Below are 18,869 nucleotides of genomic sequence, written 5' to 3' on the forward strand. Positions count from 1 at the left end.
CATTGCCAGTGAAGGTTCTCCAGGAGGACAGCTGTTGGAGTCACCTTCCGAAGACCCCAAAAGGAGCAAAGACCACAGAATTGGATTCAACAGTATCTTTTAGACGGCAGAAGTTCAGAGTCAAACTTTCCTCCCACTACAGGAATATTACTCCCAGAGTGAGCCAAATCAGCACTTCTTTTCCCGGTGGATATTAGTCTGAACTGCCCTGAATGGACATATTTATCTAAAGTGTGTAGAGGAGAGGAAGGAATACCCCAAGGTGAACAAAAGGGAGGTGCAATCACAGCAAACATCTGGGAAAATGATCAGTAGAACAGAATGACATGGTTCCAGACTCAGTGCTTACAACTAAAATTTTCAAAATAGAAAATTTTTCTTCTGAATTTTGACCGACTTCAGTGCTGATCCATATTTTTCAGATTTTTGGAATGCTGATAGCTCTGAGATGTGGAGAAGCAGAGGGAACCCCGGGGACCATAACCCACCTCGTTGCAGGGTATTTTATGCTACTCACATAATGCCGTTGCGGAAATAACTTTGGAAGGTCTCAGACTCATGTCCCTGCACTTCTCGGTGCTGCACGGGGTTCCCGCTGAGCACATTGTCCATCTGGGTGACGTACAGGGCCGCAGCCCCTTGCTCATCCTGAGATGAATCCTTGCCAATCCAGTAATGCAAATCCACAGCAGAGCCATGAGAGGTTCTTTTGGTCTGGAAGAGTTGGGAAAGACAAGTCAGGATGAAGACACAGCCCATATGTGTGTTTCAAACAATATTGCTGGCCAGTGAGACCTGCCAAAACCAAGTAACCATGGAGCCCTATCTCAGGACCTTTCCCAGTTCCGCCTTTCTCCTGGGGAAGGGGAGAAAGGACAGAGCCTTAGGATAATCCCTGAGAGCTTCAGCCTGGAGCCAGGGACCTGATTTGGGAAAGCATTTATGTGGCTTATGTACATATTGCACTGAAGCATGGTTGTGTCTTATGGTCTTACGTGCTTTTATAACTCTTGTTATCAAGGAAAACTGAGCACATCTGCAATTACAAAGATCAATGCGTTTAACCTGTCCTACTTTTGTAGAGTTTGATATTAAAATTTAAAAGAGACTAGGGCAGTGATTGTCCTGTGTCCAGTGTACTCGGCACTGGTGAGGCCGCACCTCGAGTACTATGTTCAGTTTTGGGCCCCTCGCTACAGGAAAGACACTGAAGTGCTGGAGCGTGTCCAGAGAAGGGCAACAAAGCTGGGGAAGAGTCTAGAGCACAAGTCTTATGAATAGTGGCTGAGGGAACTGGGGTTGTTTAGCCTGGAGAAAAGGAGGCTGAGGGAGACCTTATCGCTCCCTACAACTACCTGAAAGGAGGTTGTAACGAGGTGGGGGTCGGTCTCTTCTCCTAAGTAACAAGCGATAGGACAAGAGAAGATGGCCTCAAGTTGCACCAGAGGAGGTTTGGATTGAATATTAGGAAAAATTCCTTCACAGAAAAGATTGTCAAGCATTGGAACAGGCTGCCCAGGGAAGTGGTTGAGTCACCATCCCTGGAGGTATTTAAAAGACATGTAGATGTGGCGCTTAGGGACGTGGTTTAGCGGTGGACTTGGCAGTACTAGGTTAACAGTTGGACTTGATGATCTTAAAGAAGTCTTTTCCAACCTAAATGATTCTACGATTCATAGATCACCTTTTTAAATGTAATGTACACTGCTATTTATTTGCCTGGAGATACTATCCTTTCTTTCCCATTCTCTTTCTCATATCACACTACATAGTAACACAAACTGCCTCTGAATTCCTGCTGACTTGCAAAACAGACATAACTCCAATGGAGCTGAACCTGCGTGTGCATGCTGTGATTCATCTTATTACAGAAAAACCTAATAGCCTAGAAAGAGGAGGCAAGGGATCTGAGAACAGGTGCACTTATTGTTATGTGAGTTGTGCCAGTTATTTTTCAGCACCTACTGTGTTAAACCCTATCATGGACACCTGGGAAAGGTAATAAAAGCTCATTTTATAAACTGGATTTGACACTAAGTTCTGTTTATTTGCTTTGTGCAGTGATACCACAGCGAAACACACTAGAAGAAGTTGAATAAAATACAGCTCAGTTCCTCTAGGCACAGCTAATTAATTTGTTGCAAAATCACTCAGTTTAATACCCTGTTATTGAAGATGATCAAAGTCCCATTGTCTTGTGGACTATCTTTGTTTGGAGAGGCTCCAGTCAAGATGCAGAATGCATAGATGAGTATTTTTACCCTCCCATCTGCAGGGGGAAAGGAGAGTTGTGGGCTGATTAAGGGCTTTTCTACCTGGGGAAGCTATTGCAACATAAGCTGAGCCTGTGAGCATCAAAATCTATACTGATATCTGTAGTCAGCTCCTTGCAAGAACACTCATATTCTGCTCTAAGCATGTCTTTGGGTAGCTGCTACCAAATCAATTCAGCACTCGAAAGGTAGCATAAAGGCATGTGGAGGGTGAATTAGAGCAGGAGACCCATTCTCTATTGCTATCTCAGCCTGATTTCCTAGCTTGACGTATAGTGGATGTGCCTTTGGTTCCTGCGGGATAGTGGAGGCTTTGCTATCTCTTGACTGATGGAGATGTTTGCAGGAGGGACACTCAGACCCAGGAATTGGGAAACGCTTCTGGTTTCCCCTGTATGGACATTGTTAGATGCAATGGGGCCTGGATTGCTCTGTGAAGATGAAGAGGTTTGGAAGGAAGTTTGGGAGCTGAGTGCAACACATCAGCCTCCCACAGAGCTTCAGGAACACAAGGCACTTTGTACAGTCCACAGAGTCGAGGTGGTTCTCAGAAATTCCTCAAGCTTCTGGCTAGCCTGGCTTCAGCTGGTTGCAAGTGGGTCTGGACCAAATTTGGGAGGAACAGATGAAGTGTCCTAATGGGGACATGAGAAGGGCTGCAGAGCCTCTCGGCTGTTTGTGTGACACAGAGTAAGTGGCACACCTCCATAACCCACATCATCTGCTGCAAATAAGACCCTCCAGTCAGCCAACTCTCACACCCCCAAAAGACTCCCGTAAGTCATGCAAATGTAGGCCTTTATTTAGTTTGCCAGGAACGTACTGGATATTTTGCCATGTCTGGGTATGACTCAGTTAAATAATTTTAATGTATTAGTAAGTTAATGGTTCCTCTGGACTTCTGATTTACTAAACACACATTGTTGTTGCAACAGCCACGTTAAATTCAGGTGCCTGATTAGATAGTGAACGTACATGTACAACCACTTTTACCCACAGTGCTGCTCTTGCCAGTGAGGGTGACTAGGATCCAAGTCAGAGCTAAACAAAAACCAGTTGCCTACCAAAGAGACCAATGTTTGCTAGCCTTACTTACGTGCAGAATTATGTAGCAGTCTCCTTCAAAAAAAGTCCCATAAGCCTTTTCAGGTACAGGAACCATCTTCATATTCTGCAAGGAAATGAGTGTTTGGGTCATTGCTAGAACTTCAGAGGCATCTGAAGATGATGTTGCAGAACATCAGAAGTTGATGTGTGTGAAAAAGGACAGCTGGGGTGAACGAAACACTAAGGTGACAATCAGGGTTTGGAGAAGGAAAAATCAAGGCTGTGCTTGTGAGCTGGGAAAAGCCACTTCTGGGGGATATCCCAAAAGTACTAAGGGGTGAGAAGGGGCGAAGGATAATGCTTCTTGGACAAATTGACAAGTATTTTTTAGTTTCCTTGACCTTCTGCAATCCTGTAGGTCTGGAGCAAGAAGACCTGGAGGTCAGGCTGAAGTGCTCCAGAGCTTGCATTTGTAGGGAATTTCCCAGGGGACTGAGCACATCTCATCCTAGGTTTAGTTTTGGGGCGCGGTTTTTACTCAGTACCCATAAGTTCAAGGGTAACTTTCAGAGCTTTGTTAGGATAACCACTTTGCCAGGGATTCATAGCAACCAGCAGTGCTGACAAAAGACAGACTTGAGGACACTGATGTGTCCCTCACCCCTCCAGGCCCTAATGGCACACTTCATCTGGTGCAAGTGCACAATTAACCAGCCATGCCTGCCCAGCGTAGGTGCCTGGATGTGCCACCCACCAGTATACATGCAGCTCCTGGGCTTGAACTGGCTCTGTGGTTCCCTGGAATTAGAGACATGCATTCTTCTGGTGGCCTAACTGGTTTCCCAGCATACCAGCTTGACCCTTGTGAACTGACTTGTCTCTAATTACAGATTCTCTGGAAAGAAGCTTAGTACAGTGCTTCTGAGAGAAATGGAAAGGCAAAGATCCTGTGATGTTTGGAACACAGCTGGGACCTGTGGAGGGCCACCACCATTTGGAGACGTGCTGGAGCCCTGTCCCACTGCTCCCGAGTGGATTCTGCACCTCAGTCTACGCCCCCTCTCATTGCAGGGGAACGTTCTTGGCAAATTAGGTCAGAAAAAGGCAGAATTGAGCACAGCCCAGCTCCACTCCAAAACCAAATATCACTACAAGCAGAAGGTGACCTCGCAGGCTGCAGTATCTCCTTGCAGTGACCCATTGATCAGAGTGGGAAAGACAAGGATGAAGTGCAAATAGACTCCATGGGATGCCTTTGCTCCAAAAATGTGTGCTTTCCCCACAGGAGCTGGTATAGACTAAGGTCACCTATGCGTAAACCCTCTTCCTGGTGAAACAGGGAATTAATTTCTGGTGTGCTAAAGCAGCCCTGCATTGGTTTCCAAAGGGGTAGGAAAGCCTCCAGTGCTGGAGGAACAGCTTCAGTCCCACCGCATTCATGTTTCCTTAGTCAAGATTATCCCTGTTTTGCAGAGCAGGAAACCAAAGCAATAGCATGTTGAAAGTTGCACAGGGAGATGCTGGGTCTCCTGTTTCCCACTGTATCTTACCTGTGAGACCCTCTTTTCCCACCCAGATTACTTCAAGATAGATATCTCTTTCTTGAAACATATATACACACACATGCAGAAGACATATGCCATCACTGCCTCTTGTCATACCTCTATGCCCCATATCTGCAGTCCCAGCTTTCTCTCAATAGTTGGGAGATTTGTGTCACTGTCTGTCATCCTGCAGTCTGACCTAGAAGGGAAAGGAAGAAGAAAAAACAAAATATCTATATAATTGGATACCACAGTAAGTGTGCTAGTCAGGTGGGTTCCTCTTACTGTCAGTGGAGGTTTAATATAGATAATCACACCTTGAAGTGTCTCTATCTCTCTGCTGACTATGAAGAGAGCACAGCTGTACTTATCAACAGTTAGGTGGGATGAACCTACATTCCCAGGCTATCCATGCTCATGGGGGACCAAGCAAAGTGTGGGAATCACAGCCCAGCAAAGCCTGGATAGGATACTGTTGTTCTGGTGCGGGATTATTTTCCCCCTATTTGAATAGGTGGAAAGGATTTGTCAGGGTGTTGGACCTGACATCAGTACTGCTTTGTTCCCACCATGGCATGAGGGGTGGCAGAGACAATGGTGAACCTCCAGGAGACCCGTGCCCTCCTGGAACAGCCACTGGAGGTCAGGTCAGGTACCCTGGGGCACTGGGAGCCTGAGGAATGAAGCCCTTCCACTTCAGGATGAGGTTCAGGTCTAAATTAAGACACCTGCAAGGTATCTCAGGGCAGGGCACCAGGCTCTCAGCTCCGTAAAGGTCAATGGAGACTTAGCCAGCACAGTCAGCAGAGCATATGGAGCCATCCAACTGATGACCCAGACGTCTTCTTTACACATAGCCAAGCAGCAACCTAGACTCTGCTGCCTGTATGGGGAAGAGGTAGGTTTCAGGTTTCAGTTGCCCACACAAAGGTGTCTGGGGACATTTGAGATGTTTTTGGTATCTCCAGCTGGCCCTTTATTGGGAGAACATGTCCCATCTACCATCGATAGTATCTACCAGCCGTGAAAAGAAAAAATGACCACCCTTAGATATGCTCCCTGTTCCTACTGCTTGGATAGCTGAGGTTTTGCTCAAGAAGCAACTTCTGAACCCTGCTTGTTTACAGGGCAACCTCCTGAAGCAAATCATACCTAAACCCGATGCATATGAAAACAGTGGGTTACATCCCAGCAGAGCTGGGGGGCCCATGGGGGACGGCCGGTGCCTCCTGAGCAGCTCAGGTCTGCTGGCACAGGACAGACTGTCCTTGCATAGGGGCAAGGCCCATATCAACCTTCACCGTATGAGTCACAAATCAAGGTCCAGCTTCGAGAGAGAACACAGCTCACTGATTTCTGCGTTTTGCATTCATTTGCTTCGCCAGCGTGCTCCCCCGATTTGCATTTGCTCATGACAGACTGAACAATTGTACTACGTTAAAAACAACAACTTGATTGACTGCATTTTATTCTCTGTCTCCGGATGAAAAGGCTGCACTGATTGTAGGCCACAGCCTCTCCTGCGCTCCTCTGCTCAGCTGTAGGAAACCGCCTACGAGAAGGAATGGTGCCATGGCTGCCTCAACTCAGCACAACAGCTGAGCCGTGGTAAGATGAAAAATAAAGAAGCTATTGCACAAATCCATGGAAGAAGCTTCTTCTGAAGAAAGAAAAGAACAAAGACAGATAATCCCTGGCCAAAAGGCATGGGATTTATTGCTCATGTTCTGAGAGCATGGAGAGACGTGCTGCACTTGGCACCATAAAATCATAAGAAGCGATGGTCCATCTCCTGAAGGGTTTGCACACTGAGTAAGAGCACAAAAATTGCTGTTCTAGGTGGGAACATTGGTCCATCCAGATCTCCCACAGCCCAGAGCTGCCAGTCCCTGGCTCCTTGCACAGGCAGTAGAGAGATGCAGGTACCTCCAGGGGTGTTTTGAGCGCAGCCCCAACACCTCTCGACTAACTGAGCAGGCACCCACGGTCCGTCAGCACTCGGTAGCAGGAGTCAGACACGCTCACTTGTTCCTGAACGCAGTCTGAAGAACTGTGGAAGACTGAGTCCATGTAGCCTCATGAACCTAGCAGGAGCACATTCACCAACCTTCATCTCCCTCTCAGGTCCTCCAAAGAGCTTCCAGACAAGAAGACAAACAGCATGGAGGAAAAAAAGACATTTTTCATCTCAGTTCCCAGACAGGTAATTGAGATGCACACAGATTAAAAGGCAGTTCCAGGAAGATATTTCAGTGTCTACAGAGGAGCTAGACACTTTCTGAATGGGGTCCTGACTCACCTACTGTGAAGTCCAGGTCTATCAGGAACTGAAGCCAAAAACATGATCCAGGTTCAGATCTTTAACCAAAAGACCTTTCCTTTCTTTTAATACAGCATTCAAAAGGTCCCTATCAAAGAAAAACCCAAGTGAAGCCTCCTTCCCTCAGTTATCTTTTTAATTTATTTAGAGTTTTTCCTTCCAGCATCAAAACAGGAACAACCTGAAAACAAATCTAGTAGAGACATTTGTATGTGAGCAGACTTCAGGGGGAGAAATTTTTTAGCAAAACTGACACTGCTCCCTGTGGAAGGCAGCAGGCGTCTTGCTCTCCTGCTAACAGCGCAGGAAACTGGCAGCTGTGAGACACAGCTGGCTCCCTGCTTCTCCCAGCATCCCCACCTCTCCCATCAGAAAAGTTAACCCAAAGGATGCTGAGATTCCTCTGAGCGCAGACAGCTGTGTTGGACAAAACCCTCCGAAAGCCAGCAACGCTCTACCGATTCCCACCCAAAGCTCTTTGACTCAAAATGGGGATCTTGGATCTCCTCTGCTCCTGGAGCTCCTTTCTCCATCTGAAACCTGCCCATTAGTGCTGGTCCCCACTTTTCTGAGAAATGCTGCCTCTCCCTTCCTCCTTAGTCATTAAGCTGGGGGGGAGTGTGAAGCACAGACAAGGTTGGCTGTTTCTTTGGACTTTCCAGCTTCTTTCGGCTGTTAGCCAAGTCAGAAATAATAGGAATATGACTTATGTAATCAGACAGCTCATTTCATTAATGATTTAATGTGGGTTTTTAATTAGATGATCCCATAATTCAACTCCTGCCCAGACACAAAATCCAGTATTTATGGAGTGAGAACTTCCCATCTGTGCTGAAACCAGGAAGGGCAGAAACTTTTCTAACATTTTTTTTTTAAAAAGGGGATGTTAAGAGGCTTGGGTTCATTGTGGGGTTTGAACAGAGATGTCCGGGTCAGTTCCTATCTCAGTCAAACCAGTTTTGCCCAGCGCTGGGTGAAATGCAAATTAGCAAGAAACATGAGTCAACTGCCTCTGGGGCAGGAATTCACTGGAAAAAAAACTGGTTATGGGGATGGACATTTGCTTCCTTGTACACAGACACAACTTTACCTCTGAAGGGGGAAGAGAGGCACTAAAGCAGCTGTAGCTCCCCTCTTTGCCTCCACATTAGTAATACGCGACTACCCAATTTCCACTTCCAGGGCCAGCAACTCTATTTCCACCATTTCGCAACCATGGAAAGAGGAGACAAGTTGACACCATGAGCGCGGGCTGAGGTGGCCACTGCGTAGCAAAGACAACTGCTGGCTTGGAGCTGCTCTGCTGGGTCATCCCCACTCAGTTAAGATACTACAGATTAAACTGCAAAGAGCAAATGGTGCTGTTGGTTGAGGGCAGAGGACCTGGAAACCAAACGTCAGTGGCTGGCATCTTGGCTGGATGTCACAGTGGGAACAACCTGGAGCCTCCAGAGCTAAAAACAAAGCCTTCCCTAAAGCGATCTAGGTAACAAAGCTGGTGGGTGAGGGCAGATGGGTCTCTGTTACACCCGCTCCCCTTTACGTGCTGCCAAAATCACAGCAACGCTCCTGCTTGCTGAATATGATCCCCCATCCCCTCTCTAATCAGCACAGTGTAGAGAAAAGCTTGGCCTTCAGGAAGGACTGGATGACTAATTAAGTGTCAAGGTCACTCCCAAGATTGGTTAATGAATAACAGTTGGGGTGGAAGTGCCAACAATCACTACTTCATTTTGGTCAACCCGGTACGTGTTGAGAAAGCAGACCTAGCAGGACATTTCTTCAGGCAGACTCAGGCTGTTTGGGTGGGGAGGGAAAATAAGGACTCAGAAGGGGGATAGGAGATCATTTCAAACTCCTAAAGTACGTTCTGAATTAAGCCTGATTTGGCGTGTCTGGGTTTTGGCGGCACACTTACTGGGCTGTAGTCACGGTAATAAAAAAACCCCAGTGAAATGACTAATGCTCTGTACAGCTTCGGGAAAATAGGAAGCAGCTGTGGCTCCAGCCTTTCTAGGCTGAAAGGCCTAATTATTGGGAATACTTGGACTGGCATTAGATGAGGTAAACCAGGGCTGTTGAATTGCTTTCATTGTCTCCATTATAGTTGGGCATCTGGGCCCAAGTAGGTGCCATTTTACGTTTGCAGAGAGGACAGCAGTTAACTCTTGTTTTGCCCAGAGGAATGAAATTCAACATTGAGTTACCTTGTGCGGCTCACCAGCTACTGCTCAGGACCGTTGCTTTGAACGGTGACTGTCCAGAAGTACAGCACTCAACCAACATAAGCTGTCTTTTATTTTCATGTAGCAGGAGGAAAAAAAGTGGCTTTTATCTCACATGGAAATGATAGGTAGGGAGGTCCAGCAGTGGGACTTGTCTTCTCTCTCATGCTGTCACACAATCCGTCACATAATATCCTCCTCCAATTTTTTTGGCAGGAAGGCAAAGGTTGCATAGGTGAGAGCACCTGCGACATACATAACCGTGTGTGTCGGTGACAGCTCCTATCCTCTTGCACAATCGCAGGAAGGGTTGCAATCAGAGAAGCTGAATCACGTTACCCATGTTGGATGTGCTGGGACATGGTGATGAGGCAGGGAATGGGATATGTGTTTTGGGGGGATGGCAAAAAAGGAAAAAATACAGCTTGGCTCACCCTCCTCCTTTCAGTCCCATGAGGTCCAGGTTCAGGAGCTCAGTGTGGCCAGCATGCCAAGGAGAAGGCTCTGCACCAACACGCCCGGCTGACCACAGAGAGCACTTCAGCCTTCTTGGAAAGAGCTGTTGCCTGGCAGCTAAAATTACGTAAAACAGGCCTTGAAATAAGATGCTATTTCTGATCATGGTGGGCAATTAAATATTGGAACAGCTTATTAGGGAAGCTGGCAGGCTCGTCTTTGCTTAATGTCTTTGAAATGAGACGGCTAAATGGCTGGGATGTGCTCTCTGGGCTCGGCTCCTCGGGGTCTGTGACCGTAAGCCCCTCTTCAGGTGCTGCGCTGTCGTGGTTTAACCCCAGCCAGCAACTGAGCACCACGCAGCCGCTCACTCACTCCCCCCACCCAGTGGGATGGGGGAGAAAATCCGGAAAAGAGGTAAAACTCGTGGGTTGAGATAAGAAAACGGTTTAATAGAACAGAAAAGAAGAAACTAATAATGATAATGATAACACTAATAAAATGACAACAGTAGTAATAAAAGGATTGGAATATACAAATGATGCGCAGTGCAATTGCTCACCACCCACCGATCGACACCCAGTTAGTCCCCGAACAGCGATCCCCCCGCCCCCAGTCCCCCCAGTTCCTAAACTAGATGGAACGTCACACGGTATGGAATACACCGTTGGCCAGTTTGGGTCAGGTGCCCTGGCTGTGTCCTGTGCCAAGTCCTTGTGCCCCTCCAGCTTTCTTGCTGGCTGGGGATGAGAAGCTGAAAAATCCTCGACTTTAGTCTAAACACTACTTAGCAACAACTGAAAACATCAGCGTTATCAACATTCTTCGCATACTGAACTCAAAACATAGCACTGTACCAGCTACTAGGAAGACAGTTAACTCTATCCCAGCTGAAACCAGGACATGCACTTTCAGCAAAGCTGTGCCTTCCCGTCAGTTTGACATTAAGGCAGTAACATGGATTGACCCTCATGTCAGCCACCTCCACCAGTCAGAAAAGATCCCCTATCCGTGCTACCAAATCATCTGGGTGGATCATAAAAGGGGTCGAAGGGCTTTTTTGGTCTTCTTTTAAGTAGAGATGGATCAAAACTTGAGACGGGCATTGGACAGGATGAACTAAGATTGTGAAGAAGCTTCTTGCTCACCTTCTCAGTATCAATGGCTCTGGAGCTAAGAAGGGCCTTCACTGCATTCCGATGGGCAGGTTTTCCCTTTTTCCATGCATGGCTGCCAGGGATCACCAGACCACGTCTCGTCCGAACAGCTACCTGCCATCACAGGTGACTGGTCTTTTTTGTTCTTTGCTCATGGGGCAAGTGCTGGGATGCTGAGGACTGAGATGCTAAAGTCTGTTCAGGGTTAATGTGAGTAACAATTTAAGAGCCTGGGACGAAGAAGAGAACCACTGAGATGATTTTATGTTACTGATGGCCTCTCAAACTGGAAGTGGTTTGTAGAGGTTTGAATTCCCTGTTCACTGAATTCAAAGGATGCACAAATGTGGATCCACCTAGCCAAGTAATTGCTCAGGTTCTGCAAGAGACATAACCAGTTTGCCTTGTCTGACAAAAGCTGACCAGTCTGCCCAGGACCCAGTTGCTGTGTCTCTTGAACCCTGGAAATTTACCCCATCTCCAACGACCATCCCAGGCATTACCAAGAAGTAGACCTTCAGCTTAATGTGTCTTCCTATAACCCGTGCCTCCACCCCCTGTCCATTTCTGGCATCTCTGACTTAGTAGCTTATACATAGTCTTTCCCAGAAACCCACTGGTGCTGTGAGCCTTTATCTTTCATCCTGTTGTGAGCCACATGCAGATGGGCTTCGCACTAATTCTCCAATCCTACTATTGATCTTTACTTAAAAGCAAGGAGAACAAGGAAATAGTAGGTTACGGGGAAATAACCACCTTCCCAGTTGCAACAGCCCTCAATCTCTATCTCAACTGTCTCTTCAAATTCCTCAGAGGACATCTGATTTAGAATGGCAGGCAACTCACGATTTATCTCTTCTGACTTTGACTAGCCCCTGCAGCTGCCTCATTTCCACTTGCCATAAATTCTAGCTCAACACCTCGCTCCATCCAGAAAAACTTGCTCATCTCTCCACATCTTTCTTTATGATCTCCTTTGTCCTATTTATCTCACTGCTGGTAGCTTTCCAGCAGTCTGATCTTCAAGCAGATGGTCTTGGGAAATTGATTTGTAGGAGCAGATTTTTCCTAAACTGTTGCTATTTCTGAACCCTCCCTCTAAAATTTTAACAACTGACTCTTTGTCCTGGGAACAGTAGAGCTGTATTGTCCCAGCAAAGTTCTCAACAATGTAAGAACAATGTACTGACAATTAAATCAGAAAGCCTTAACCCCAGCCACAACTCCCAAGTCATGCAGTCTGATTTTCCACATTCATCACGCTGGATGCAGAGCCTAGTGCTCAGCAGCGACTGGCACTGGAAAATGGAGAGCAAATTGGCTGAATGTGCAGGCTGGCAGTCCTTGCCTTGGTGTCCTATAGAGAAGGCCAGAGCACCCACGCAGGTTTTGACTGACTGTTTTCCTGGGAAGTCCTTCCCCAGGATGTCTTTGAAAGCAGCAGGCTCTCCCGGGGAAGGCAGCATCTCCGCAGGGGGAGGGCAGCCCTATTAGACTCAAAGCTTTCAGAAGCAGCAGCAGAGTCTGAGCTGCGGTAAATTCCCTGAGATCAGTCCCAGTGCCTGATAACAAACTCTTTTGGTGCAAACCCACCTTTCTCTGAAGATCTGTGAGAAAAAAAACCACAGTGGCACAAGAAGCTGTTAAAAGCCTTCTGCGTGCAAGCGCCTTGCAGCAGCATTGCCCCTGGTATGGTGCCAGGTGCATTATTTTCAAATAATAAAAGGCAGCTCGGCACACACCTACTTCAGAGGTATCCGTTCCACCCCTGGCTCCTCTTGGTGAGGTTACTGAGTCAGTAACGGTACAGAGCCGTCCCAAGGGAAAGGCGAGCGCGTCGCTTGCCAATTCGTTACGAACAAATCTCTCCTTTCTTTCAGCTCTTTCTCCCCTAGTGAAAGGGAGAGATCACTGGCTGGGGACCAGCACTGAACCCGAAAGCAGGGCTTTGTCCCACAGCGAGGGCGGGAGATGCACGCAGGAGGAAAACAAAGCTGAAGCCGTTTCAATTGCTCTTCCTGGTTTCCAGAGAAGTGGTTCAGGTTAGAAACGCTCTCACAAACTAACTTCTAATTACTCACCACCTCCGAGAAAAAAGTGACGATCCTCTCCCGCAGCAGCATTTTAACAGAGCATTATTTAACCTAATGACTGCAGGTAAGTAAAACCAGAGCTGAGACATCAAAGAGAAGAGAGCGTGTGTTTGGTCACCTGTGCAAGACCTCCCTGAGCCCTGGGGAGCAGCTGCACTTCAAAAGTTTATGGGAAGGGTATGACAGCTGGAAGATCAGGAGAGACCCTCAAAAGAAGGCACTTTCCCAGCTGAAACTGAGGAAAGGCCACCGTGTCCTATGCAGGGTTAAAATTGCCTGGAGGAAGGTGAGGAGCGGGGGTTAGAGGCTGGGATTCATCCACCCTCACTGGATGTCTGTGTTTTGGGTGCTTAAGTCTGAGGAGAACTCTCTGTGGGTGGTTCCTCTCATCCTGACACTGGGTCTAGGGCAGCTCCAGTGAATCTTGGTCAGAAGGGACTTACTGTCCCCTTGGCCTACGGGGAAAACCGCCGAGCGGAGAGCCCAGCTGGCCACGCTGCCCTTCACCTCTCTTAGAGCATGGGAGCTCCGTCCCATCCACCGTGCCCTGAGACTCTGCTTGCCAGATCTGTCAGTGTGAACCGACCCAAATACTGTAAATAAAACCCAAGTACCAGTGCCCACCTGGCCCATCCTTCTCAAAAACCCAAGTCTAAGAGTTATGATTTTTGCTGCTGCATATAACAGCTTTATATTTATTGCAAGACTGTGCACGTGCATATATGTGCATACATGTATGTGTGCAAGATAAAGAGCAGGTTTTCCGTGGTGCACAGTTTAACTAGTGCAGTTGAATAAGCCCTTGCTATCAGCACCTTTGATGGTGATGGAGCAGGGGTGCTGGTCTGGCTCCACTCAGACTGCCTGGAGAACTGGTTCCCAGAGCACTGGCTTTCCAGTGGAAAGCGTCAAGATTAATATTAACTATCAAAAGGAAGGGACCAGTCCAGTTTTGCTTTAGTTCACACCTGCAAGCATCACATCAAACTTGGGAAGAGAAACCGAGGACTGTTGGGAAAAAAACAGGTTTACCTTTCAGATTTCAAATGAAATGACCTGGACCTAAGCATGGTGCTCCGTGGGTGACTGTGCCTTTCCATCGCTTGCCTGATGAGATGCAACGGATTTACTCAGGCGAAAGGTTTGTTTCTCGAGCTGCAAAGGAAAGCTCGCCCTTTGTGTATGTTGGCTGACACACCTCTGCTGAATAACACCTAGCTTCTGTCAAAAAAAGCAGGCACCAGCCAACCCAACCCAACCCAGGCTTCCACATTTAAGGACGGGGTGCTAAGCCAAGGTGTGAGTTAGCTTATATGAGCTTTAAAGTCTTTGAAATGGAGACAGACCTTCACGGGGTCTTCTCTCAAGGGAACACCAGCAACACCTGCCTTTTTGGTACCGGTCATCCATACTAGCATCATTCTCTAGGCTTGTGTGAAACCAGAGGGATGTTCAGAGCCACATATGTGGTGTGTTTATCACTGTTTCATCCAGCTCTTGCAACCCAGGGTGTGCTACAAGGTCACGCTTGGCCTTCCTGTGACTTTGTGGGTGCCACTCAGTCTCCACCTGCATCTCCCCGCTTTAAGCAATTGCTCCTTGAGGAACCACCTCCCCACCATCCCACCCTCAAGAGACCCCCGTGGTTGCGCCTCCTTCCCGAGATGGCTTTTGGTGGGTAGTCTCTGTTGTGGTAGGAAGAGGGTTCGGGGGAAAATGGGGCAAATGGAGATGGGGTGGATTACTGGGACCGAGAGGAACATGGGGCAATAAGGAGGGATAACTTTGCCCCTGTGCTATCGCGTGCTGTGTGATAGATGGTGTTGGTGCATCGTGATTCTGTGAGCTAAACCCCGCGCTGCCCAGCTCTGGGGCTCCTGCCTGCCTAAGCACAGCTCTCTGCCAACACGGCATGGCAAGGAGCAAAGCCCCAGCCCACGGGGCCGTGCATCTGGCACTTGCTTGGCATAAAAAAGCGAAACCCAGCCCACGCAGGAGCACGGCACGCGAGCGCGGGAGTGGTGGGCAATCCCCTCTTGGCAGAAATGAAGGCCAGCTTTGAGAGAGTAGCACATCAACTGCATAAAGCCAAATGAATAAAACATCCCTGCAAATACTGAAAACAGCTTTAGAAAGAGTCATTCATCCAGGACTGCCTTTTGCACCCAGAGCTGCCAATGGGAGTTTTGTCTGAGCGCAGGGAAGGGAACGAGGCATCTGAAAGACTGGGATGGGTGGGATTTGCTCAAACCCAGGCAGCTATTTTGTAAACAGCAACAGAGTACAGTAGTTCAGGCTCTAGCACCCTCCCAAAGGGAAGGTGGGTATCTTGATAGTCTCTATCACCCAGAAAGAATATGATTTCTAGCCCTGCCTGTTTCTTATCCTGTTTTGTAAGAGCAGTTTTAAATAGAGGGCCAGCCAGAAACCTATTCTTTCATCCCGGGGCATGGCAATAGGACATTTTTAGGTAGGAGAGGTCAGCCGCTCTGAATAGCTCATTCCACAGGAACCACCCAGGATGGAGCTCAACCATGCAATTTAGCATCCCCTATGTCTCCTGTCTTTGACGTGGATATAAGGTAATAACAAGTTTCACTGTTACTCTGCCTAGCACTGCCTGAGATAAGCATGAATAGGCTCAGCTAAAGATGGATAACAAATGGTAGGATTTCTTTTTCAAGCAGAGGTCCTTGGAAATCAAGGCAACTGAAGCAAAAGCACACTATCCGATGTCAGAAATTAACATAGATCTCAGAGGACTTTTTGGACTGAAGGATGCCAAAGACTTAGCAACAATATTCACCCCTTCCTGCATTCCTTTTACACCCAGAATGAGTGGAAAGACAGTGGAAATGTATACTCATCCAGGATAAATCATAATTAGGCCCATTTCCAGGGTTGTATTATGTGGAAAGGGAGAGCATGAGAAGAGAGGCTTTAATGAGTCGTAGGAGCGTGTATCCCCTTGTGACTGCACGATCTGTTTCTCCGAGGGGCCAACACAAGCTGAAGAACATAGGTGGATAAACAAAGAGCTAGAGCAGAGATATTTTGGGTGTGATGCGTCCACACTGGAGTCCTTCCTTGTGCAGTTGGACATTTCATACATAGAAAGCCCAACCTGTGGATTTGTGTCAGTCCAGAGCGAATTTCGGAAGGCTGCCGAAGAGCCCATCCCTTGTGACGAAGGAGGGACCTTGAGGAGGAGCGGTGGTGGCACGTGTGTTCCCCAGGGCTGGCTAAAATGCAGCTGGGCCAGGTAGCACAAAGGTTTTAATTGTGCCCCGAGCTCCCCTTCACTGCACAGGGCATTTCAGGGCTCTGCTTGCACGTGGGCTACCATGTATTTAGCTCTTTTAAAATTGAGGGAAAGCTTTTGGTCCAGCAGGACGTGCCCGGCACAGAGCAGAGCCCCAGCATCTTCCAAGCACGGGGCAGGTGTCTGAGCCGGTGTCCTCCTTGGCTGGGGTCAAATGACCACAGCATGGCTGGTGCTGGAGGACTGGGCTGCAGGACAGATCCAGCCTGAAGTCACAGAGTCCATGGTGCATCTCCTCCATGTCACACGTCCCACACCTCCCCAGAGGGGTCCAGAGCAGAAGAGGTAGCAACCTCAATGCTCAAAGCCCAGAAAAACTTGTGCAGCTCCATGGAAAAGATCAGGAGACACCGTGAGCATCTTCAGCATCCCTGGCCATGCAAGAGCAGGGATTTATTGTCTCAACCTAACCAGGGGCCCCAAGATACAGGGGGAGGCAGGAGACCAGGTTGACACCGTTTGTGGCCATGGCACGAAACCTTTGCTCCCAGCTGGGAGACCTTGGCAACTGTTGCCACAAAGTCCTGCCTGGGAAATAACGTCATGAGACCTACGTGTCTGCCGGTGGGAAGGGAGCTGGAGGAGGAAGAGGGCAGCCTGTTTGTACAGGGAGGAGGAGAGGGGAGGCTCACCTCACTCTGCTAAGGAGAAAGGCGAGGGAAGATGGTCACGGCTTTCCTCATCTGCACTGCATTGGCTAGTGCCCGTCCTCCCATTTGCTTCGACCCGGCATCTCAGCCCGCGTGGCAGGGAATAGTAAAACTCCACCGAAAAGGAAGGCCGATGCTCTGTGATTGCCTAATCTCTATTTTGCAGGCTCTAATCTGCCCATTTAGCAGCGGTGTGTGAAGAGCACCTGGATGATTCACGGTCTAAGCGCTGCTCTGGTGAGGCCACTTTGCTTCAGCTGTTATAACATTTGTTTACATCTATGCTAGGGTAGCCTTGAATAAGTGCGAACCTCCCACAGATGCTAATTCATATCGGTTCTCCTTTGTGTTAAATATTTATGTTCTTAATAGGCACGCCTAAGAAAAATACTGGCAAGTAAGCCTGCAGCTCAACTCCATTACAACTCAATTTTATCTCAGCACAATTTGCATCTCAAATGAACAGGATGAGAAAAAACTCTGTAGTTACAGAGCAAAACAGCCCAGCAGTTCAGCCATTAGCAGATCTATGGACGAGACGACAACAAGACCTATCGATGAGAACTTACAGCGACTTTTTGTCACTGCCTGGACCTGTAACCACGCTGCAAAGGCAGGCGAGCTTTAAGCAAATCCCCACAGCAGCAAAGCATAAAACAAACCAGGCCAAAACAAAAAGCCATTAATTGCTCATTGCGTGAAATCAAAGCCAGTATGTGCAGAGAGCTAAACGAAAAGCATGTGTCCTCGGAGCTGATACGTAGCCTGGCCGGGTTCTCAGGGAGCTGAGATAGCTGCGTGTTCCAACCCCAACCGGTGCTAATCAGGATGGGCTCATTGCTTTCAGTAAAGACATCCCGGCTTACACCAGCTGAGCGATTTTTAAAAAAATATGAACTCCATTAAATTTTTTTGGGGGTGTTTCTTACTATCCCACAGAGCAAAAGTCATCAAACAGTTCTGGCCTTTAGAAATAGAACTAAGAGGGGTGCAGGGAAGCTGCTTACCTTGCTGGAAAGCACGCGGCGTCCTCACAGGTCTCCCTTCTCCGCCGAAGCCAGCACTTTCCTCTTTCGCCAGCTAGTTTCGAGGCACTTTTGTTTGCTGTTCTGCTACCTTGTCAGCTCGGGAACAGCAGCGTTCAGTAATTCAATCCTCTACTTAACTGCAGAGACACTCCTACTCGGAGATCACACCCATTCCCAGGCTCACGGAGGGACAAAGAGGGAGCCGGTGTGAGAGAGTTTCAACCAACTCACTGTTTGCATCAAATATCCACCAGCCCTGCATTCGCCGGCCAATAATGATTAAGCGCTGCTTTAATTAGAAACCTGTTTTGTCCAGATTTAGAAGGGCAGGGGAGGACTTTTTTCCCCCTTTTCTCTGTCTCTGCTGGACAAAGCGAGGTGCGGTGCTGCTCAGCGCCACGTTAATGCTTGGGCCCAAGAGTGACAGCTCTAGTCCCTGACTCAGACTGTCCCAAATTTTGGCACGGTTGGTCCAAGGGGAGAGGTTCTCGGGGCAGACAGCCTGCTCCTGCGCTCCCGGCGAGGCCGAGCCGGGTCTCCCTGTGCTCGCAGGCTGGAGCCCTGGGTGCGTTGCAGCCCAGGGTGATGGTGAGCAGGGGTGAGGAGGATTGCCATGAAGGTTACTGGGTGAAATGGGGACGTAACAGAGCATTGGAGCGTGCAACCGGGCTGCCCTCCCAGCAGAAATGTAATGATAAACCAGAAAACCCCAGCGAAGCTGGCGGTGTTTGCTGGAGCCACCTTCTGCAGCAGA

At 48.2% G+C, this 18,869-nt stretch overlaps 1 protein-coding gene across 3 annotated transcripts in view; it reads right to left on the minus strand.

The window, feature by feature from the left end:
- Positions 1-18,347, minus strand: part of VILL (villin like) — a 39,088-nt gene extending 20,741 nt beyond the window's left edge. Inside the window, exons 1-5 of one of the 3 annotated variants that reach the window (XM_069778288.1) lie at positions 18,095-18,347; positions 9,844-9,982; positions 4,982-5,063; positions 3,370-3,444; positions 518-714 (exon numbers count right to left, since the gene is read on the minus strand). In XM_069778288.1, coding sequence (XP_069634389.1) covers positions 518-714; positions 3,370-3,444; positions 4,982-5,063; positions 9,844-9,863 — 374 coding nt within the window. In that variant the 5' untranslated portion in view covers positions 9,864-9,982; positions 18,095-18,347. Of the gene's footprint in view, positions 1-517; positions 715-3,369; positions 3,445-4,981; positions 5,064-9,843; positions 9,983-17,577; positions 17,653-18,094 lie in introns of those variants that run through there. The other 2 variants (XM_069778289.1, XM_069778287.1) reach the window with 2 other exon arrangements.
- Positions 18,348-18,869: the final 522 nt, after the last annotated feature.

The sequence above is a fragment of the Haliaeetus albicilla genome, chromosome 2 (genome assembly GCF_947461875.1).
Source record: "Haliaeetus albicilla chromosome 2, bHalAlb1.1, whole genome shotgun sequence".
Lineage (NCBI taxonomy): Eukaryota > Metazoa > Chordata > Aves > Accipitriformes > Accipitridae > Haliaeetus > Haliaeetus albicilla.